General features: G+C 46.9%; 2 protein-coding genes across 3 annotated transcripts; one reads left to right on the forward strand and one right to left on the reverse strand.

Moving 5' to 3' along the window:
• The first annotated feature begins 1201 nt into the window (after positions 1–1201).
• Positions 1202–15500, forward strand: Fcmr (Fc mu receptor). 2 transcript variants are annotated; one of them, NM_001014843.2, is made up of 8 exons: positions 1254–1385; positions 8657–8989; positions 9638–9781; positions 10576–10795; positions 12305–12456; positions 12725–12883; positions 12989–13047; positions 15175–15500. In NM_001014843.2, the coding sequence occupies exons 1-8, from the start codon at positions 1349–1351 to the stop codon at positions 15349–15351; spliced, it is 1281 nt and encodes a 426-aa protein (NP_001014843.1). In that variant the 5' UTR covers positions 1254–1348; the 3' UTR covers positions 15352–15500. The 2 variants fall into 2 exon arrangements, with proteins under 2 accessions (XP_006249777.1, NP_001014843.1); XM_006249715.5 differs by lacking the exon at positions 12989–13047 and having other exon boundaries at positions 1202–1385; positions 12725–12940; positions 15175–15488.
• Positions 15501–16935: 1435 nt separating this feature from the next.
• On the reverse strand, positions 16936–22334 carry Il24 (interleukin 24). Its single transcript, NM_133311.1, is given in 6 exon segments — positions 16936–17396; positions 18227–18301; positions 18721–18879; positions 19497–19559; positions 20271–20464; positions 22127–22334. Coding segments are annotated over 5 exon segments (552 nt in total). The 5' UTR covers positions 20442–20464; positions 22127–22334; the 3' UTR covers positions 16936–17312.
• Between the last annotated feature and the right edge of the window lie 572 nt (positions 22335–22906).

Below are 22906 nucleotides of genomic sequence, written 5' to 3' on the forward strand. Positions count from 1 at the left end.
AAGGCAGCCCATGTCACACATTTCCTCTTTCCTCTTTCCTCTTCCTCTGCACCTGCTCTGAGCTCATTCAACCTCCAGGGCTGAGGACATCACTGTGTTATGTTTTGGAGAGCATGTGACCGATCTGGTGCGTAGGCGTGAGCAGGGAGTGGTGTGCAGGCAGCCAGCCCCCCCAGTGAGCCTAAAATAGTGTGGACGAAAGTGACTGGGGAGCCTAGACTAGCAGTGCTGTCTGCAAATGAAACACCATCCCAAGGAAAGCCTGGGAATCCTCCGATAAGTTGCAACTTTGCACATCTGAAAGGCCATAAAGTTAAAAAGCCCGTGTTAAAGAGCTTTTATAGCATTTCTACATCAGTGATCTCTGCTGTGCACCAGACAGTGGTCATCCCCAACTTACCAGTGAGGACACAGGCTCAGGGAAGCTTGGCCAAGGCTAACAAGTGTCAAGCCTGGACAAAGCATTTTGTCTTAAATCTCAAATTGTTTTCCGATTCTTGGCTTCTCTCTCTCAATGGACTTCACCCTTGCCACTGGGTGTCTCAGAAAAATGGCCTGACTCGACTGACAACCCTACAGGCAGAGTTGCTGTGTGACTTGTCACACCTGACTCTTAGCATTGTCCTTCTGCTTATTAGACAGTGGCTTGTGCCTCTGCCCGAGGGAAGCCCCTTTTGGATACCACTGTAGGAGGATGAGGCCTGAAGATTAACAGAGGCCCTGGGTAAGCAGTGCCTAAGACCTCAGGAATGACAGTGTGCAGGGTAGGTGGGGTGCCAGAGGCCATGGTGTCTCACCGCCATTTATTTTCTAGATAAATGAAGTTCAGAGAATAGCAGTGGGTTGCACAAAAACCCATGGTTAATATTGCTACAAATAGATGTTCACCAGTACTCATCAGAGGAGTTAACAGGTGACTCTCAGAGCCAAGCTTGGCTCCACAAAGGCTTTGTTGTTGGGAGAGAATTGGTGATGAGGTTGTGTTGTCCTGAGGCTGGAGAAACAACAAATGACTCTAGCTCAGAAGCCAATCCATACCTATGAATCCTGGGAGGTCCCTTTGAGAAGAGGGGCCAAGGCCTGGCAGCTGCTCCAGTCCTGATTTTGAGCCTTGTTCACTCATTTTTATGCCTACGTATTTTCTCAACTCTTGACTTCCGCTGTGGTTTGCTGGTATCTTCATTTTTAGGCAAAGACTAGCCAGCCAACAAGATAGATTATCATTTCCTCATTTTATGCCCCTGCCCCCATCTCTTTCAAGCATCCAGTTGTAGAAGGCTCCCAGATGATCGGTGTGCGTCAGCCTCACTCCAGGGGCTCTTGGATGGGACCTGGCCTCCAAGGAACCATGAACCTTTGGCTTTGGTTACTCTACTTCCTGCCAGGTGAGTGCTCTGAGGAAACACTCAGGACTAACCACCAGGTTTGAATTAGCCAGAGGCGATCGGTTGACAGCCATCTCCAGCTCTAAGGCTTCTGGAGAGATGCGGTTGCAGCCAGGGCACAGAGCAGAAGGATGGAGACCTGTGAGGTGGGTGCTGGCCCTTCCCCACTTGTGAAGCATGCTTCCAGACTTCCACCCTAGACAGCTGTTGAACTTTTAGGGGTGGAAGATATCACATATCTTAAAGATTCACTTACTGAGATCTTAAAACGTGTGTCTCCAAGGTTTGTTCTCCTTGTATCTGTTTTCTCCTTTAGGTCTTTCTTTTTCACAAGTTTCAGTTTCAAATGAAGACTCCATAACGTAGTCCCTAAACTTCTTATCTCAACTTACAGCCACCTACCTGGCACCCCACTAGAATGATCACCAAGATTTGGAATACAATGCGCCTAATGCCTTGCCCAATATACTTCACTGGTCACCACACAAACCAGCTCCTCCCTTTGCCTAAAGTACCTCTAAGATTATAATGTCATTCAATGGCTCCCACTATCTAAAATACACTCTCCTCCCTTATATTCTGAGCTTACCATGCTCCCACAGACCTTCTTCCAGAGAAACAGAACTCTTCTTTGAACAAATGCTACAGATTTCCACTCTACACCTTCTCTCGGGCTGTCCCTGCTATAGGAACATCATTCCTCCCAGTTCACCATTAAGGTTCTTCATAGCCATCGAAAAACTACCTCCCACTCACAGTCGTTCCTGAGCACCTTCCGAATTCCAGCCGCAGTCATGTCATATCTTGGCTCCGTGTGTTTAGCTTATTTGGTTTATCAATAATACCTGCTTTGTGATAATTAAGCTTTGTTGAGGATTTGAGTGGATTAACAAATGTTGGGGTATTAGTTAAGCTTACTTCTGGGTGTGATTGCGAGGTTGTTTCTAGAAAGAATTTATCAAGGGGAGAAGACCCACCTTGACTGCAGATGGTATTATCCTGTGGGTAAGGTCATGGACAGAATAAAACAAGGAGAAAGAGGAGGGCTGCAGAGCACTGAATTCACCTTCCTCCATCTGTTGACTGCTCCGCCAGCCCACCCTGATGTATAATCAGGCAGCTTCAGGCTTCTGCTGTCACAGCTTCCTGGTCCTGATGGTCTATACCAGTGAGAAAGAACAGACGTGTGTGGAAAATGTGCTGCTTGGCAAAGAAAGGGGCTTGAACTCAGCTAAAGCTACAGGCAGAACAGACCAAATGGGTCCAGACAAGGCAGCTAGGATTCTTTAAGAGATTAGTGCAATCACTCTTTGGCATCAAAGGAAATCAGTCAGGGCTAGAGCCTGGAGGCGGGGAGCTGATGCAGAGAAAATGGGCAAGTGCTGCTTACTGTCTTATGGCTTGCTCAGCCTGCTTTCTTATAGACCCCAGGACCACCAACCCAAGAACGACATCATCCACAAATGGGCAAGTGCTGCTTACTGCCTTGCTCCTCATGGCTTGCTCAGCCTGCTTTCTTATAGACCCCAGGACCACCAACCCAAGAACGACATCATCCACAATGGGCTGGGCCCTAGCCCACCAATCACTAATTAAGAAAATGCTCTGCAGGCTTGCCTATAACCCATTCGTACAGAGGCATTTTCTTAATTGAGGTTCCCTGCTCTCAGATGATTTTAGCTTGTGTCAAATTGATGGAAACTGGCCAACAGGAGGAGACATCTTAGACTATGCAATGTCACAACAGGAAAGATGTGTTGAGTGCAATATTCCACATCCCAAACTAGAGAGTGTATCGAGGCAAACTCATCTGACAAACTTTCATTTGAAAGGAGAGAGCTTAAAAAAAGAGTCTTCAGGCATGAGGCTAGAAGCTTGCTACCTCAGAAAGTGTTTTCTCAGGATTCTCCTCAGAGAAACACAGATCCTGTTCAGGCTGTGGTCCAAGGGGGCCACACTACATCTTGAGCTTATAATAGAACGTGGTGCTGTCCACACGCAGCCGCCTTTGCAGATGTACAAAATGTAAGAGTAAAGGGTTGTGAAGGCCAGCACCAAGTTTCTAAACAGCCTCTGAGGCTAAGCAAGGTGTGGCAGGGTTCTTCTGTACGAAGAACCTGAGAGGGTAGCTGTGTAGGTGAAGCAGTAGAGACTCCAGGATATTGGAGTTCCCAGAAATGTGGGAAAATCACATCACCAAGGAAAGCTGTAGGTACCAAATGGAGCCTTCCTGGAGAAGGATCACATGTGCCACAAGCAACAGAGAAGGAATTGTATGGATTTATATGAACATACAAAGTATTTATTTGTATGGTTTTGTATGAACATACAAAATATTCTAATTAATAGTTGATTGTTAGTCTTATGTTCTTAAGACAGGGTCTCCTGTATCCTGGGCTGGCCTCTAATGAGCTATTTAGATAAGTGTCTTTTAGATAAGACGGCTTTGACTTCCTGATCCTCTTACAGATGATCTCAAGTGCTAGAATTAAAGGCATGGGCCTCCAGGCCTGGTCACAGAGGCCTTAGCTCAAGCTCAGGTTTCTGTGTGTGCACTGTAGCAACTGAGTCATATCCCTACCCCCTGGCAATATCTTTGAATAATTATATGTATGATATTCTGGCCTTGATTTATTAGTACTGCCCTCAGGCCTACAAATATTGGGGTAGGCCTGTCCCTAGTGCTCAGATGATATTGAATTGAGCCCTATGGGAAAATGTCTCTCATGAACCAAGGCAATATCATAGGATGTAGGCTCCAAATTTACCTAGACCACTAATAAGAATACATATATATATGGGTGTATATATGTGTGTATATCCGTATCCATATCCATATGCATATACATATACATATGTATAGAGAGAGACTTGATACACATATACATACATACTCACATACAGAGAATGAAAGTTAATTCTTTTAAAATTGTTATTGTGTGCACACCACAGCACACAATAAAATGTATGAGGATCAGAGGATAAGTTTGGGGAATCACATCACAGCTTCTACCTACTTAAGGCAGGATCTCTCTCATTGTTTCTGCATCTATGCTGCATACTTTAAGTTGGCCTATGAACTCCCAAGCAATTCTCCTTTCCCCACCTCCTATCCTACCATAAGAGTGAGGGGATTACAGTCACTTACCTGGCATTGCGCACGGATTCCAAGAACTGAACTTGGGTTGGCAAGCTAGCAGTTTCACCCACTGATCCATCTCCCTGGACCTCACGCAATTTAATCGTGATTCAATACCATGCAGATGAGTTTGGTCTCCGGCAATTAGATGGTAGTGTTATTTCCCAAAATAGAAAACTCTTTAATGAACGGGCAGGTTTAGGACGAGAGATGAGAGGTTCTCTTCTCGCTGTTGTTCGATATTATCCTAAACGCACAAAGGAGTCCAAGGGCCAGAGCCAGTTTGCAGCTGTAAAGAGAAGACTAGAGACAGCATGTATTTAGTTGAAGTCTAACCTATCAGCATCTGTCCCTAAAAGGTCCTAGAGTAAATGAGCTAGTGTAGAAAGAAGAGAGAAGACACACAGAGACCCCGTCAGGTACTGAGCTCTGTGTAAGCCCAGCACTGAGAGGGAGATGGAGGTAAGAGAGGAGGCAGCGCGGGAACAGCTGTGACGGTATGGCACTGGGGTGGCGCACGGTGGTCCTAGGAAGGAGAACTCAGGACAGTCATGTACTACCAGAGATGATGACAAACAAGGCACCCCCAGAGACAGCAACGAGGACAGTTATGTTGACCCACATGAGAGCAGTTTTCATGGGCATTTAGAGACAAAATTCTGACTCAAGTTGATCAAGGAAAAATTGAAGGGGTGGATAGGAATTGGACGAAGTGTTTGAGAAAGCACATAGAAAAGACAGAGGAGATGCAAACTGGTTGTCAAGGTGCCAGTACCAGGGTTTGTGCATGAGCTATGGGCTGAAGGGAACAAACAGTAAGCCAATGGTGCAGCAGAAAGGGGGGTCATTGCAGACAGACACTGTGAAACTGAAGAAGGCCAGACTTGGGTTTCAGCTGAGGGAGTTGCCCTATGGAAGGACTCAGCACCTTTGCCTGGGGCACAGCTGATGGCAGGTGCCAGGCCTGTCACTTGCAGGATGCTCTGGGTCGAAATGGGATGCTAAGTGGGATGCTCTTGTGCTTTTAAATATTTTTATATTACTTATTTATTTTGTTGTCTGTTAGTTTGTTTATTCCGGGGCCTGTGTCACAGCATGCATATGGAGGTCAGAGGACAACCTTAAAGGAATTGTCCTTCAGTCTCAAGGAGATGTCTTTCTCCCTCACGTGGGCACTGGAACTCAGCCCAAAATTACCAGGATGGTTAGCGAGAGCCTTTGCCTACTGAGCCCTCTCACCAGCCCTCTCGGCCTTTTTAACGGAATTTAAAATTTTACAGGCAGGGGCTGGGTAGGTAGGTTAAAATGCTCGCCACAAAGGCATGAGAACCAGAGCTAAGAGCCACAGCATCCACATAAAAAGCTAGAGTCAATGGCACATACCTATGAGCCCAGAGCTGGGAAGGTGGGAACAGAGGAAGGCCCAGGATTGCTGGTGAGTGAGTGAGTGGGCTGCAGGTTCGTTAAGGAGAATGCCAGTCCCACAAACGAACGCCCATAAACTACAGCTCTTTAATAAGCACACAAATCTCAGGCCAGGTGTTTGCCACGCCCACCCTTTTATTCAAGCATTCTGTTTCAGATTGGGTCGAATCCCACTCCCACCTAGAAAAGCTCCATCGTGTCCTCAGCCCTCAAGGCTCTACCTTATTTCCCCTTCTTTTGCACTGTGAAAAAGCCATAGTACCTTAACATCTCAAACACACGTTTTCATCCAACTGTGTATCGACAACGACTTTTCAGACTACATCATTCCTCTTTTTTCTACTGTTTCTACAATTCAGTCACCAAATTAGAGGCTATAAACTAGAGATCACTTAATTGCCTCTAAAACACTAGAATCAAATCGGTCAGTTCCTTTAGATACTTTCTCTCTCTCTCTCTCTCTCTCTCTCTCTCTCTCTCTCTCACACACACACACACACACACACACACACACACACACACACACACACCTCCCCCTTTTTCCCAATAATCAATTTTAAAATGGTCAAGAATTACATTTGGGATGTTTCTTTAAAAAGTAGGCCCTTACACCAGCCTAGACAGAGGAAGCCACCATGTCCAAGGACAAGACAATGCATAGGCATCAGTGAGCCCCCAATGATTGATGTAGATCCAGTATTTCAAACTTCTAAACTGTGAATCCTCCCAACTTCCCTCTGTCTTGGAAATCTGTTTTTGTAATCCTGGTCATAGACTAGGAAACTAGAGAAAGCTAGTAAGTTTGTCCTGGAATCCCATCATTTTTGAGATTCCCTCAACCTCTCAATGAGGTCTTCAGCCTTGGCTGGCTGGAACTTTGTGGATGTGTTACCTTCCCAGTGTTTGAGCACAGGCATGAAGCCAACTCATGAGTTCAGTTGGCAGCAGTTTTAAGCAGTACTGACCTCCGTGCATCATATGCAAGGTTCCTTGGCAGACCATGTACTTCTGGCTGAGCCCTCTCTGCCTCTTCCCCACTCAAGCTTACTAAGATAGCTTCACTTTTAGATCTCAACATTTCCTGTGGATGCTTTCCAGCTCCTCTGTACCTAATCCCCACCTAACCCCCATCTCTAGCCCATTTTTCCACTCTCTACCCTTCAATACTCCCCTCTACCAGAAATATCCAAATCAAATGCCCCAAGCCCACTGATATTCTAATTTTTAACTCACGTATGACTGAGCTCATTGAAGCTACTCAGAATGTACCATCTGTAGATAAACATCAGTAAGCCAGCAGATTTGTCTCTCACATCCCCTTCTTGATATAATCTGCTCTTGTTACCTGAAAGGCCCTTTTCATCTCCACCTAAGCCCTCCAGGCCCACCTAAACACACACATGATTCACACACTTTATACAATCACCCTTGTGATGGTTTGAATGAGAACATCTCCCATTGAGAATGTCTCCCTTTCATTCATATGTTTGGATGCTTGGCTCCCACTTCGTGGAACTGCTTGGGACGGATCAGGGGTATGGCCTTGTTGGAGTAGTGTCACTGGGAGTGGGTTTTAAACCCCACATTACTCCAGTTCTCTTTCTCTCTCTCTCTCTCTCTCTCTCTCTCTCTCTCTCTCTCTCTCTCTCCCCTTTTACTTGTGGATCAAGATTTAAGCTCTTAGCTACTGCAGCCTCAAATTAAATGCTGCCTTTTATAAGTTACCAGGTCCAATGCCTGGTTGATGGTATTGTCACATTCATAAGTTGCCTTGGCCATGGTGTTTTGTCCCAGCAATAGAAAAGCAACAGAAAAGCAACTATGGAGGCACTAGCTGGGACTCACTTAGATTACCATCCATGGTTTTACCCTCTGCTGTAGTCGGTTGGTTTACACTATATTTTCCTTGTCTTGCTTTTCGGTGTCAGGAACTTGTGACCCACACCTTCCACTCCTCCCTGATCTATTTCTCCCCCAGACATATGTATGTTCATACCCATACATGTATCCTCACCCTGCTTCCCCTTCCATGAGTTCTCCACACTAGTGACCAGTATCACCTTCTCAGTTTCCCTCCATGCCCGTTCGTTTAGGGTACAGCATTGGGCACCATTTCTCTCAAAAGCCTTCCTCCCAGGACACCATCCCCTCAGTAGCCTGAGTCAGGTGCTCCTGCTTGCTGCTTTCAGAGAACCCTGAGCTATCTCTCTCAGGAATCTATTACTTTGTACTGTGGTAGACATCTGTTGGTGTCACTCACCACATGACTTATTGTATGAGAGAGGAAGGCCCATGAAAGGCATCAAATGTGTACATGTTGAATGGTTTAGTTGAGCTGAAAGGAGGATTGGGTAGATGGACGAATTTGAGGGGGGAAAAAAAGAACCCAGAGGGAAAATGTGCTGTAAGAATAGGTCACCTTTCTCACCACTATACTTAAGTCCCTTGGGGGATTATGTGCCCTGGGGGTCATTTCTGGCATCCCATTTCCCTTTGGAGTAGGAATTGTAGTTATGTCTAGGTCCTTACAGTCTCACTGTAAGGCTGAGGCTGGGGTAATGACAGGGTCATGACTAGATCTGGTTAATGTGGGGGTGGTCTGGGGCCGGCCCTAGGTTTGAAGAGATGTGTCAGGGTGAACGTATGGCTGAAGTTGAGATATATCTGAGAATGGGGCTTCTTCTGCACTAACTTCTTCTCCTCGCAGTGTCTGGGACCCTGAAGGTCCTCCCAGAAGTACGGCTGGAAGTAGAGTTGGGTGGGTCCGTTTTCATCGAGTGCCCACTCCCTCAAACACACGTGAGGATGTATCTGTGCCGGCAGATGACCAACCCTGCAATATGCGCCACTGTGGTGTCCAACATCTTTGTCAAGAAGGAATATAAAAGGCGGGTCACCCTGAAGCCATCCTTGAATAAGAAGCTGTTCCTAGTGGAGATGACACAGCTGACTAAGGATGACGAAGGAATCTATGCCTGTGGTGTGGGCACAAACACAGACCTCGGCAAGACCCAGAAAGTCACCCTGAACGTCCGTAATGGTAGGTGTTTAGAAAACTGAGACCAGCATCGAACTGTAACTGTCCCATACTGTTGCCATATGAGACAGCCCAGTGCTAACACAGAACAACACAGCTTAACCTCACAGTTGATCGACACCACAGCCTAGAACCTTCTAGCCACAGGAGATGAAAAGAGTAAGACGGATGTTGTATGTTGCCCATTCTACCCAGGACATGAATGGAGAGGTAGACATTAGACAGAGGAGAGGTTTTTGAGGCTGAGGAAACCAGCAGAGGAGCCATACATGTCCTATGTAATTATCTCATGAGAGGTCTTGGGTGGATAGACCTGAGAAACAATGATCAAGTCAAATGTGTTGCTATATGGTTGGGCTCCACATTTCTTCTTAACCCTGACTTTTCAATGATATCCTGACATGTGCATGACTGCTTCGGCAACTTATAATCCCAATGGCTTCACAGGGAGTGCTGGATATGCTGGTGGGAAAAGCCAGCACACCAGGGAGGTTTCATGCCCAGTTCCTTTTTTTTTTTTTTTTTTTTTTTTTTTTGTCTCTGTGGACCATTCTCATATCCTCAGGGTCTTAGTTGAGTCAGCTCTTTCTTGAACCTCCAGTCCCATCTTCTCCCTGATGATCACCAACACATCCCTCTCGCCTCCAACAGAATTCCCAGAATACCCAGAGCCATTCTGGGACGATGAACCGACATCAGAGCCATCGCCAAGATGGTGGTTGCACAGATATCCGGAGGAGCTTCCCTGGCTCAAAATGGGTGAACATGCCAGCCCTTCTGGATTCATAGACAAAGGTCAGTCCATCATGTCAAGAGCGGGAGAAGAGGGAGACTTGTTTTTGCTTGATTCATAAAGTGGTTAGCAAAGCAGAGGTGACTTTCCCAAGCTTTGTCCTTGGAAAGGAACTTCAACTATCTGACAGCTGAGAAGACCGGCACCAGTTGGAGGAGTCACATACCACCACTAGGTGGCACTAAAAGTAACAAAGTACCCAATTCGCAAACCCCAGGTCCATTTTGAATGACTAGAAACCAAGACTGGGCAGATGTTTGCCAGTTGGAGGTCATTATGCTTCCTGCTACCTTCAGGGACATCTTCTACCTGCTGGTGATTAGTGGCTTCAACAACTCTATTTGGCAATTAAAAGATGACTATCATACTAACATTTCCCTGCATCATAACATATACCCAGTGAGTAAGGTATACTAATTGAACATTGTTGCACTAGGAGACCCTGCTGGGGTCAAAAGAAACAGTGTAACTGGGCAGATCATAGATCCATGAGTGTTAATAAGTAGGTTGAAATTGGGGGAGAATATATCAGCCCCAAAAAGCATAATACTCTCCACGTTCAGAAGACAGTAAGTCTTCCTGAGGAAATATTTAATCCAGGCCTGCATGAAAGTTTTCTGTGTAAATGGTATGCTATAAGGCATTTCTGGTCACGAGGACTGCAAAAGCAGAGGCGGTATGTATGGGCAAAGGGGGAGAAATGATTGAGTGTGGAAGTAGAGACCCACTCCTCCTGGAGACTGGAGAACACAGCGTGTCTACCACTAATGTAACCTTTCCCTTCTCTCTCTTGAAGTCACCACACTATCTCCAAAGACTGAGGCCCCTCCAGTTCACCAGCCCTCCACCAACACTTCAGTAAGCCGCCATCCCAGAGTTTATGGAGCATCTTCTGAAACACCTACCAAGCCCTCAGCGCTCCTGCCAGCTACCACAGCCTTCAAAACCTCTGCTCGGCAAGCATCCAGGCTCCTCGAGGCCAGCTACAGCCACCACACCAGACTTCATGGGGAAAGGTAAGAAGGGCCTCAATGTTTAGTGCCTGTGTCCCGTACCCTTCTCAGCTTCGTCTCCAAAGAAAATTCTTGAGTGCATTAGTCTTATCAACAAAGAATATGCTTTGTGGTTGTGGGTCTCCCCACCCACATGGACATCAGCCAATCGGGTCCACAGGGGCAGTGGGAGCAGAGGCATCGAGAGGGGAGGGGCTCAGAAGCCCTGTGAGTACATACAGTGGCTAACCACACTGGGACCAGCTATCAAGAGGTGGGTCAACTTTACTTAGTGTGATTCAAGGCTATAAAGTTTTGGGGGACTGAGAGTAGGAACATCCAGAAGGGGCAAAGGTCATTGGCTGGGGGCTTAGGGTACCTGGATTGCCTCGTTAGCATAGGGATGCATTTTAGGAATCTCAGGCTCTGGCTGAACAAGTTTTATCAGGAGAAAGAAAACTGATCCTATAATCTAATTGAGGCTTCATGACATTCCTCAGGTAGCATATGTGTGGGCTTAGAATTCCCCAGACAAGGCCAGAGAAAGAGAACCCCATTAATAAAGGGACTCTCTCATATTGTGCCGGGCCCAGAGGCTATCCAGCCATGATAGATTTTGACCTTAATTAGCAGAATTTTCCCACATGTATTCTTTGCAACTCCCTAGTTCTGATCTTACAGAAAGACTCGGGTCTTCAATCATACAAATTCATCCGGGTCCGTTGTAATGTAATAAGTAAATGAGAAAAGTTTTTAATCCGTTTAAAGTAATTAAAAGTATTTACTAATTAATACGCATTAAAATTACCCTCGTTTTTTTTTTCTTTTCCTTCTTAATGCTGCTAACACAAATGTTTCTATTGCTTAGAATTGTTCTAAATATCGCACCTCAATGAACCACTAGGGGACAGCATTAAAGCAAATGTGTATCAAAACCCACAGGAAATTTGCCTGAACAAACTTGTAAGGAAAAAAAGGCTCTCAGAAGGATTTTGATACTACAAGTGAGGGGACTGGGGCAATAAAATATGTGGTTTCGGTGACAATGGGACTCTTGACTCCTATTTCAGAAATCTATGTAATAAACATTTCTTTAATGTCAACTGGGATAAAGACACACAAAGTCCACGTAAGGTTAAAGCACGTCTGCCTATGCCAAGGTTTCTAACTGTGGGAGTAGGAGCCCTATCAGACTCTGCTATAGGCAGGCTGACTTCAATTCTTTCCACCTCCTTTGGTTTTAGTCGGAACAATTTTTTGCAGATTTCACGATCCCCATTTGTAAGGAAATAGGGCTAAGGGAAATTAAAACGCGCTCGAGACCTCATAACTAGTAAAATGAGGAACTTGAATTTGAACCAAAGGCTCCTGACCCCATAAATAAATCTCTTTGGGAGTGATGGAGGAAATTCTGTTAACAATGGGTCAACTGTAAGTCATCTCCAAAGAAAGGTGGCCACTTAAGGGTGAGTCTTTAAATTTCCTTTTCCTCGTTTTTTAAGTCCTCTGTTTCTCCTTTTTCCCCTGGCCAAGGACACCCCACTACGGTTCACAGTATGGGAGAGAAGACCGAGGGCTTCACATCTCCATCCCAGAATTTCACATTCTGATTCCGACCTTCCTGGGCTTCCTCTTGCTGGTTCTTTTGGGACTGGTGGTAAAACGAGCCATTCAAAGGAGGAGAGGTGAGGCACTTGAGCTTCTGGGTTTTGGTTGGGAGACCTGAGGTACAAGAGCCCAGAGCATTCAAATTCAGCTTGAACTCCCAGGGAACCGGGATGGAGTCTAAAAGTACATTGTCCTTGCCTGCACTCTGCACCCTGGGCATCTATGCCCAGGTCACACATTGTCAGGCATCATAGAGGTGTGTAGCCCTCAGTCTGGGAAAGAAGAGGCAGGAGGCCACTGGTGTCTGATGCCATGCCCTTCTCTCTTCCCGGTGACCTCCTGAAGCCTTCTCCAGGCGCGTAGGCCGAATGGCGAGGAGAATGCGAGGCCGGGGGCCTTCCCGCCAGATCCCTACACAGCGCCGGGATGCCCCGCAGAGGCCGCGCTCGCAGAACAACGTCTACAGCGCCTGCCCGCGGCGCGCACGGGAACCCGACAACGTGGGTGAGCGCACACACCAGCGAGGCGTGGAGAATGAGGCCAGCCGGGAACCGGGGACAGGTAGGCGTGGGAAGGCTGGGGCCCTCACCGCTTTCTTCTGTCCCATAGGTTCAGCGGAGGCTCTGCTCCTCAACGCCCCAGCCTCGGCGCCCCCAGCCCTGCCACTGGTAAGCTCCGCCCTCCCCAGTCGACGCTCAGCCAGGCTCCCCCAACCGGTTGTATCCAGTTTCTAGGTTGAAGCCCTGGGAAGGCTGACCCCACAAGATCTGTAGCCAAGCATTTTTTTTTCTTCAGATAAATGGATGCTGGGTGGCTTTAGACTAGGAGAGAAAGCACCCCTGCAGCAACTACGGTGTAGGAAAGATGCTAGGTTTCTAGTAGGTTTCTAGAAGGCTAGAGGGAGTGGAAGCTACTCGGACAGTTTTACCTCTGTGAGGGAGGACAGTTTGGACATCTCTTTTTTTTTTTTTTTTTTTTTTTTTGGTTCTTTTTTTTTTTTTTTTTTGGAGCTGGGGACCGAACCCAGGGCCTTGCGCTTCCTAGGTAAGCGCTCTACCACTGAGCTAAATCCCCAACCCCCGGACATCTCTTTTAAAAAAAACGAGAGGAAGTAATAGCAACGGACGGCTGGGCTTTATCTGAAGTGCTACTGGGCAGAGGTGCAGACATCAACACAGCAGGTGTGTGTGTCATTCTGTTCCCCCAAATTAAGGGAACATTCTTTAAGCTTTCTCAAAGCCTAAAACCAATGTTTTGGTAGTCAGAACAAAAATATTAATAAGGGCGCCAAGTGTGCGTGTGTTAATTAGCGTAAATTAATTAAATACAATAGCCCCCCAAACCCTCAGGGCTCAAGCCAGAGGGACAGGAAGAAGAGGATCATCCAGGGATATTTTGTCCCAACAACTCCAGCCAACTTTTCTGGCCCACGGTTAGTACTCAGCCACCAGAACCAAGTTCTTATTTCTACCCCTCGGGGATGATGGCTTCTTGAGGATCATGACCCTGAATTTTCATCTCACTAACACTTGCCCCCCATTAGCTGCCATGCAGTCATGTCTGCCTTCAAGGGAGGATATGAATGTCATGCCCGGCTGGCAATATATTGATTAATATATTGATCATGTGTCTGACTAAAAAGGAAGAATGTTGCCTAGCCCTGTAGTCACGTCTAGCCATTTGAATGTGACACACACAGACACACACACACACACACACACACACGTGCACGCACATAGGCATGCACACAGCCAGTCTTCAAGGCTTGACCTTAGGAGTGAATAGTCCAGTGAGCCTGTCTGCTCTACCCCAAAACCAGACTTATTGTAGATCTGCCCTAAGTTCACACAGACCGTCTTCTGGGCCTCCCCCTGGTAAAAGTTAACCTTGACTCATTCTCTCAATAAAGATATATATACACACACATATATACACATATATACACACATATATATGTTGACAGAACAAATATACAGTGTTCATATGCCCAATAGCTTATTTCAGTCTTCATGCTGAGTATTTTTATTTTTTAAACCTAGTAAGTTGACATTCAGTGGGAGATGTGGTTTCGAAGCAACCTTCTGCTGTTTCTCTCCTTAGTAAAATATAAAATGTAGAAGTCCCTTACAACAGAGCTTCCTGCATTCAGAGTACTGCCCTTCTAGTTCTTAGAACTTTCGTTTAGATGGCTGATTGAATTCTCTGTGGTGGCATTCTTCTGTGGGGACCGCAGTACCTGGGCCATGTCAGTCTTGACATAGCCTGGCCTTCTGAGAACTGAAGGGAGTCTCACTGGGGAAGAGAAGCGCTATCATGCCCTCGTGATCTGCAGTCTTCCTCCGCTACCCAGCCCTTGGCTGGAATGCGTTCTTGTACCATGTCATGGCCTCTCCAAGTCCTTGCAGAGGTACAAGAGATGACTCACCCTGCCTCTTGACTGGTTGCCTGAGAAGGTGCATATTTCTCGCACAAGTCATATCCCTTTATCCCCAAGGGAGACCTCTGCAGGTGGGCCTCCTTCACACTGCTCGGCCCTGTGATTTCAGTCTGAACCCCATGCAAAGCGTGTCCTGCCCACGTTAGTATGAAGTGGTTTCCAGTTATTCGGAGTGAGGCTGCACCCTGAAAAGCCCCAGAGCTGGCCCACTTGATGGAGTTTAGCCAACTCTTCACCTTTGCGGTCTGGAGCCCAGCAACTGTGGCCCTGTTCCTTCATTTCCTGCAGTAGAAATCCACCTCAATCGAGGTGAAAATCACCCAGCCAGCGCTAGTGACACTCCTTTGCCTGTTCCCAGGTAATTGAAACTTCTTGGCCCCACACCCCGTCTCTGAAGATGAGCTGTGAATACGTGAGCTTGGGCCACCAGCCTGCTGTCAACGTAGAAGACCAGGATTCAAACGATTACATCAATATTCCTGGCCTACCTCATCTCCCTAGCAAGCCCCCAGGGCCCAGACCTTCACGCCAATGAATCCTATCTGTTTGCTGATGCCTAGCACTTTTTCCTTACAGGATCCCTGTCACCTCGTATGTCCTATCCCCTAACTCAACTCTTGCCTGACTGAATGCCTTGAGAATAGTCAATTACAAGCGAATTTCTCACCCCCATTGAAGCCCCCTGCATTCATTGGGAGCGTTCTGGATTGGACATACAAGTCATTCATTTGTCACGATGCCGACTGTCCTTTCTATACCGTCTAACAGCCTATGGGACCTGCAAGGTGCTTCATCACTCTCTTTGGTCACATGGTCTTTGCTGCCTTAACCCCAGCTCATATGACATCAGGCCAGAATATAAGCCTAGCTGACATTTCCAGGCCCTGATCCAAAGGACATAATGAGCTTCTGTCTTTCCTGAGTCTCACGGCAAAAGGTAGCTTATTTGATTTGATGACTTATTCTAAATTTTTAAGACTAAGCTTTTGTTAGTGTTAGTGATACACACACACAAACACACGCGCACACACACACACACACACACACTCATGAATCCTCTTCATTCTAACCACCCATCACTTGGTAGGAATAGCCTGACTCCAGCATCGCTCTGCTTTTAGAAAATCTCTGCAGTCTCCTTGTCTCCTTCTCTATCTTAGTACCTTCACTTTGAGCTATTTTAGCCATCCCAAATTATCACCCATGCCTTGTCAGTTTCAGACAACACATAGCAAGACATGGGAGAAAAGCACCCTGGGGAATCCCACAAGGTCGGAGGATCGGCACTAGCACTTCTGACTCGGAAGAAGAAGCATCCCAAACTCCCCTCATGTTTCTTATCTGAAGTTCAGGGCAAGGTGTAGTCAGACACTTCTTGAATGGACACCAACTGCAAAGTTCAACCCAAGCTTGAGGCAAGAGAATGCCAGCTCTTGCCTTTGAGAAGAAGACCCTTCCCAGATACACAACATAAGTTCCCTGCACATTTTTCTAGAACTAGAATGGAGTGGCTACCTGAGTCGAGTTGCTTTCTTAGCAAGGACTGTCATCACGGATTGAACCGTGCATCCAGGTACAATGTCACCACCATCAGCCTGACACACCATATTAAACAGATAAGGAGAGAATGGTATCTTAAGAAAAGGGGATACCTGGAGAAACAGGGTAGTAGGGTGATGGGAAATCAGGAGTAAGGTGGGATGTTGAGTGTGAATCTTTGTTTTAGCCCAGATGGTAGCTTCCATCATTGATTCTTCAAACCAGCATCCGTTGCTGGAGCAACATCTCAGAGGTGAACACTGGCTGCTCTTCAGAAGACCCGGGTTTAATCCTCAGCACACACATGGAGGCTCACAAGTGCACCTAACTCTAGTCCCAGGGATCTCACAGTCCCACCTGTCCTCCAAGGGTACTGCGTGTCATGCATGCAGTACACAGACACACATGCAGCCAAAACACCCACACACATAAAGATAAGTAAAATCTCAAATCGGTGTCCTTCATTTCCAGCCCAGCACTCTCTCCCCTCGTGATTTTTGTGCACCAAAGTTTAGATTCATGTCCCATCATCATCCCAAGTAATTCAAGACAGGCAAAAAAGTAAAAAATAAAAAATCAATCCATTTTAAATATTTACTGAGCAACCATCTACTGCCCCCATGGTGAGCCAGCTCACAGGAAGTAAGGTGCAAACACGGGGCATGATGCTTTCATGGAACGTCCAGTCTCACAAATAAATACGGTTTCTACCGAAACAGTGACATTAGTTAAATAGGGCTGTAATAAATATGCAAATCCACGTTGTGGGTCAGTCGGAGCATCCAAAGGTGCTGTCCATGGCTGTCGTTTGGACTAAAGAGTGAGGTCTGAAGAAAAGCCTGAGCCAACGACAGGGGTCCATGGCCAAGGGTCTGAAGTGCCCTGAGGACAACAGGGATATGAACAATGCCTTGAAATGGCACGGAGAACAAAGGAGGAAGTTATCCGGATTGGCAATCAGAGCTGGTAGAAATTCTGCATCCAGGCCAGGAGAATGTCCACTTCCCCAAAGGCTTTCGCCAAAGCCACTTCTATGTCCAACTGCAGCAAATGGAGAGATGGGGGTCAGGTATGTTAACGACGAGAACGGTTTCCTTCCAACCTAGCTCGCCCAATGTAGACCTGACTCCAAATTCACTGAATCACCTGTGGAATGGCCTCTCATAAAGGGACCCATCCATCACTTGTACCTCAACCATGTGAATGTGTTTCCAGGGTGAGGACAAAGAGGCTACTGAGTAGTAGGGAAAGAGCTAGAGAAGGACATGGTACCTAGAACATAAGAAGATTGGATACGACCTAGGGAAGATGTGGTGTACTCCCTGAGCTGCCGTGTGCTCAAGTTCGCACTCTACCATGTATTTATAGACTGATATATCTGTTCCTCTGTCAAGTGCTCAAAATCGAGGATGTTTTCTTTGAGGGTAAGGGGACTAGAGTTGAAGTTTGGGTTTTCTTTGGTGGGTTAATTAAGAGAGATGCGATGTGATTTTCTGTGTCTTTTTTCATAAACGAGACCACTTGAACACTGAGGAAATGTTGCAGATCTGTGTGGAGGTGAGTTGTCAACCTTCCTTCTCAATGCTGACATCAGGGGCGTGTAAAAACGTTCTCTTAGGGAAATTCTTCCCTTGTGAAATCATCTTGTAAGGAAGTGGAATAGCCTTTCCACGTGAAAACTAACGGGGAAAAGGCCCACATTGACTTATGCAAAGCAGGTGCTTATTAATTATCCTACCAAGACAGGCAGGTCTGGGACAAGCCCAAAGGAGGCACATTCGGTTCTTCATTAGGTCTCTAGGGTACTCTCTGTGACAGTTCAAGCTAGTCTGCTGCTGTTGGGTAGGCAGACTCCCAGCTCTTGGCCTTACCTGTTTGAATGTTCTGTGGTACAGCAAAAAACGCCGGCGTGCACTGTCACTAATGGGAAGCATGGCATTGTCCTTCTGCTTACCAGAAAGAAAAAAAAAATATATATATATATATGTTAGGTCAGAGTGGGTTAGCCTCTCTTGCTCTTCCTGGTGATACAGGGGAGGGTTCTCAGATGCTGCAAGGACTGATCAGAATCCTATGCTCTCAAGCAAGCCAGAGCCAGCTTCCCAATATGTCAGGACTGTTATCTTTCCTCACTAAAGCCTCTACAGGTAGAAATGTCCCCATTTTATAAATGACAAAACTGAAGCCCAGAGAAGTTGGGTACCATGCAAGGGTTCCCTACCTGATCAGGGTAGACACAGACCTGAACCTATAAAATCTTTTCCCGTGACACCCAAGACTCTTTGTTGGGAAAAGAAGCCAGGACTAAATGGAGGACAGATTCTCAAACACGCCACTCCCCAGCCTCCACCCATGATCTACTCACACTAGGCTGCAGTTTGGACATGATGACTAAAAAGTTGTTGGCCAGAGTGGAGAATGACTTCAAGACCTTGAATTTGACTATTTTGCTGTGATAGTTTTTGAAAACAGTGTTCAAGTAGAACTTCAGCAGGCTGTGGGCAAGGTAACAGCTCTCGGCATCCTGGGGAAGAAGCAAAACCACTGAGGCTTTCGCTGATCCTGACCCTAAAGGGAAAAACCCATGTACCACCCAAGGCAAAATCAACACGACAGGGTCTCCTTGGAAACGATGGTGGTTCTGGGTAGATCTGAAGAGATGGCAAGGGGTCTTAAGGAGCAGCTTGTGATTCACGGCAGGAACCCAGACCCCAGAAAGAAGTTACCCACCCAAGGTAACTCAGCCAACAAGCCTGACTCCCAGGACTCCTGGCTCCCCACCCAGGTGATAATCCCTTTCTGCTCTACTCTATGGTCTCATTAACATGATGGATCCTGAAAAGCCTTTGAACTTTGACTTCGTGGTTGAGAGTCAGAAGACATTTTACTGGAAGGAGAAAGAGTAAGAAACCTGGTACCCTTGAACACAGCAAGCACTGCCTGGCTTTTTCTGCTCTTGAAACTTGGCAGCTGGAAGGGATCAGTCTGATCATGCTCACAGACTGTCTAGACAGATGGTAAGAAGATAGTGACACGAGAGAGAAAAGGATGAAGGTGAAAGGCAGGCTCACTTCACTAGATGTTCACTGGGTCTCTATAAGCAAAACAAAGGCAGGACCTATCCCCTTTCAGTCTGATTACCGAGACATTCTGCAGAACCTGTGGTTTCAACAGCCGGACACTTGTGAGCTCGTCCTGAGTTTTCTTTGGGAACAGAAAGAAAAGATGTCTCCAGGTTAGGAATCTTTATAGAAGCCAGTCTTACCAATATACTGTCCCCGATGTCAAACTCCATCCCATTAGTGAGACTACAGAGGCTGGAGGCACCAAAGGAGGACCCAAGAAGGGACATAATGAGCTAGATCCTGGGGAAAGGGTACCGATCCAGCCTGCAGAAAACTACTACACTTACCCATCCCAAAGGGGAACAGGGACCCTGGGATTCTTAGACCCTGACTACAGACCTAAGAAGAGACCTGTGCTTTCTTTGGTCATATGTGACACAAGGAAGTAAACTTTTCAGCTTTAAGAGCTACTAAGAGTAGGACTCATCTCCATAGTACACATGGGAAGTAGATGGAGCAGGGTAGCTGTACCTAGGAGCTGCCTCTTGCTCTTTGAGGACTCTCGAGAGCATTGCCTCTCGTCCTGGTCCAGAGCTCACCCAGGATGAAGCCAAGCCACTCCAGGGCTCCTTTCCTCCCTGGGGGCTCTGCTACCTTTACTAGAGGCTGTCCATGGATGACAAGGCCTCAGTTTCCTCATGAGTAACATGGGGTTTATTGATCCTCCTGAACTCAAAGGGTTCTTATGTACGAAATTGATTAAACAAGCTGAAAAGGGATCCACAATCCTGAAAAAGTACCTTCCCTCTAACAGGGAGGCAGCATGAAAGGGTTCAGGGTAAGCACTCACCACAGTGTTCTTCACAGTCCAGAAGGCCTCCCACAGTTCTGGGAGAACCACCCCGGTCACTTGGCAAGGCCCAAATCGGAACTCTTGACCCTGAAGCTCTGGTACTTGGTTCAAAACGAGAAGGATTAGGCTCAGGCCGGGGAGAATCTGTTGTCTCAAGCTTGTCTGCATTGAAGAAAGGGCCCGTGCTCCTGCTGAAGAAAGGAAGGCCTTACCCTGAAGTCAGCCTCTGACTCGGAACTTCACGAACGCACACACACACACACACACACACACACACACACACACACACACACACGAACGCACAAAATGCTCCAAGGGAGCACACAAATGAGATTCCCGAAGCGAGAGAAATGCTGTGGTTTGAATGTCTCCACCAAAACTCACATTTAGATTCACTTCCTCCGTCGGGGTATGTAGCGGTAGAACCTTTGAGAGGGGATTAGGTTACGATCTCTGCCCTCTTGAACAAACCCATGAACATGAGGACTGTAGGTTGGCAGGATAGCTTTGGAGTGGGTATTTTCGAAGGCCACTTCAGCTCAGCTTTTTCTGTGCCTTCCTGCCACATGATAGCAGGCACTCCGCCTTGGGACTACCAACCTAAAGGACCACACAGATGTCATGCCTGACACTTGCCTACCTTTAGAACTGTGGGGCAAACATCTTTTCTTTATGTGCTACTTAGCGCCTGGTGTGTTCTGTTCGGACAACAGAAAAGGTACTTTGGACAAGTGAGACCCCAGGCAAGAATTTTACAAACCTCTCAGGGCGCTGTGGGGTGGAGCACGGGTGTCCTCCCGCCCTCCATCGAATAGCTGGTGCTGATGATAACCTCTTTGCCCTCCCCACCACCATATTCATCTCCCTCCACACGCCTGCACCTCCGTCCATCCCTCTCACACTTCTGACCACCAACAGAAATGAGAATAAGAGGCAGGAAGAAAAATTCAGCCATGAGCAGCATATCAAGAGGTTCCAGACTTGGGAGGAGGAAGGGCTCACTTCCACATCTGATTCCTGGGACCTGCCTTTGAGTCACCGGACCACTTTAAGCAGGTCTGTTTATCCTTCCAGGAGGCAAACAGACAAGGTTGCAGGGTTAACCAAGGCCCACAGGGAGAGGCACGGAAGGCGAGTCTGGGTCACACACTCGTCTCTTCCACCTCAGTTGGCAGACTCGCTCCTAACTCTAAGAATTGATCTTTCCAGTAAGTGAAGCCAGAAAGGAGAGTATGAGCTCCGTGTGAGTCACTTCAAGCAGCCGTCTCTGAAGTGCCAATGGGAAGGAGTTCGTGATGGGCCCTCAAGCAGAACAAGTCAGCACCCTGCCTGCCCTGCGACTACCACAGAGAATTGTTTTCCACACCGACCTCGCTTGGCGCGTCTTGTCTCTTTCCTCTGCACGCCTCCCTGCCCCTCTCCCCCAGTTTTCTCTACAACCACATAAGAGCCTTCTTATTCACACATTCTCCTCACACCTGAAGAAACTGTCTGACAACCCCAGAAGGACGGAGAGGGCAGAGAAACTGGCTTTGGAATGATTGCTAACCCTTGGGATAGGGAACAGGTACCCAAGACCAGAGTCCATTGTCAAAATTCTTCCCATTCTCTTCTGTCAAAATGTAGAGGCTTCTCTTGAAGTTCATCCCTGGATCTTACTATGCCCTGGTCTTCCTCCCACCAAACCCCTCATTTTTTTGGTGTTAAGAAAGTAAGCAACTTCTCATTTCATTTTTTCCTTATATCAATATTTAAAGGGCCGATATATGCCTCTACCCTTAAGACCCCCACCCCAATCAAGGCAACAGCCCTAATGCTTCAGGGCAAAGGCTATGGGAAGCCCCACCACTCACCTCAGGTCCTGAAGTGACGCTGGAGGCTGCTGTGTGAAGGTGGCTGGTTCTTCTTATTGCACGAAAAGTTGGGCAAGCTCCGTCAACATTCACTGGTAGGGGGTCTTCTGGTGGGTAGGAAGCGCCTGTCTCCACTGTGGAAATGATTTCAAAAGTAAAAAGAGTGTGCAGGTGAGGAAGGCTTGGAGAACCATATATAAGGGGTCTGACAGGGAGGGGCAGAGGAGAGGAATGTGCAGGAAGGGAAATTGGTCATGCTTCCCAGGAGAATTACTTCATCACCTAGTCACCCTTTGCTCTTAGACGAGGTGTGGGGTAGAAATTAGCCCCTTGGGTGAGATGAGACCTGGCTTCTCTGAACTGCAGTTCCTATATCTACAAAACTGTATTTTAAAGGATCTGAACACCATGCCTAGTGGTACATGCCTGCCATCCCAGCACTTGGGAGGTAAAGGCAGGAGGATCAGAGGTTCACAGTCACTGGTGGCTAGTGAACTCACGACCTATCTGAATTACAGCTCCTGTCTTTAAAAAAAAAAAGTCTGGCCTACTTTTCCTAGAAGATAAAAAGGTATAAAAAGCAATACAGAAGTACTTTGTATATTCTCTACACAAGTAAACATACCATTACTATGCAAAATATACTACTCTGTTATACTGTAGACTGTCAAAATTATTCAGTAATTATGCTCTATTTGTAATGAGGCATTAGCCCAGAGACTAAGGCTAGCCCATAAATATCTTCCTTTGATCCTCAGGGCCAGGAATTTTAGGGAGTTT

Source organism: Rattus norvegicus, chromosome 13, assembly GCF_036323735.1.
Source record: "Rattus norvegicus strain BN/NHsdMcwi chromosome 13, GRCr8, whole genome shotgun sequence".
Classification (NCBI taxonomy): domain Eukaryota; kingdom Metazoa; phylum Chordata; class Mammalia; order Rodentia; family Muridae; genus Rattus; species Rattus norvegicus.

Excerpts from the sequence above, each read along its gene's own strand:
- Fcmr (NM_001014843.2), top strand. The coding sequence starts at position 1,349 with ATGAACCTTTGGCTTTGGTTACTCTACTTCCTGCCAG. Across the intron at positions 1,386-8,656 it reads GTTACTCTACTTCCTGCCAG|TGTCTGGGACCCTGAAGGTC; the intron begins GTGAGTGCTCTG and ends TTCTCCTCGCAG. Across the intron at positions 12,884-12,988 it reads ACGGGAACCCGACAACGTGG|GTTCAGCGGAGGCTCTGCTC; the intron begins GTGAGCGCACAC and ends TCTGTCCCATAG.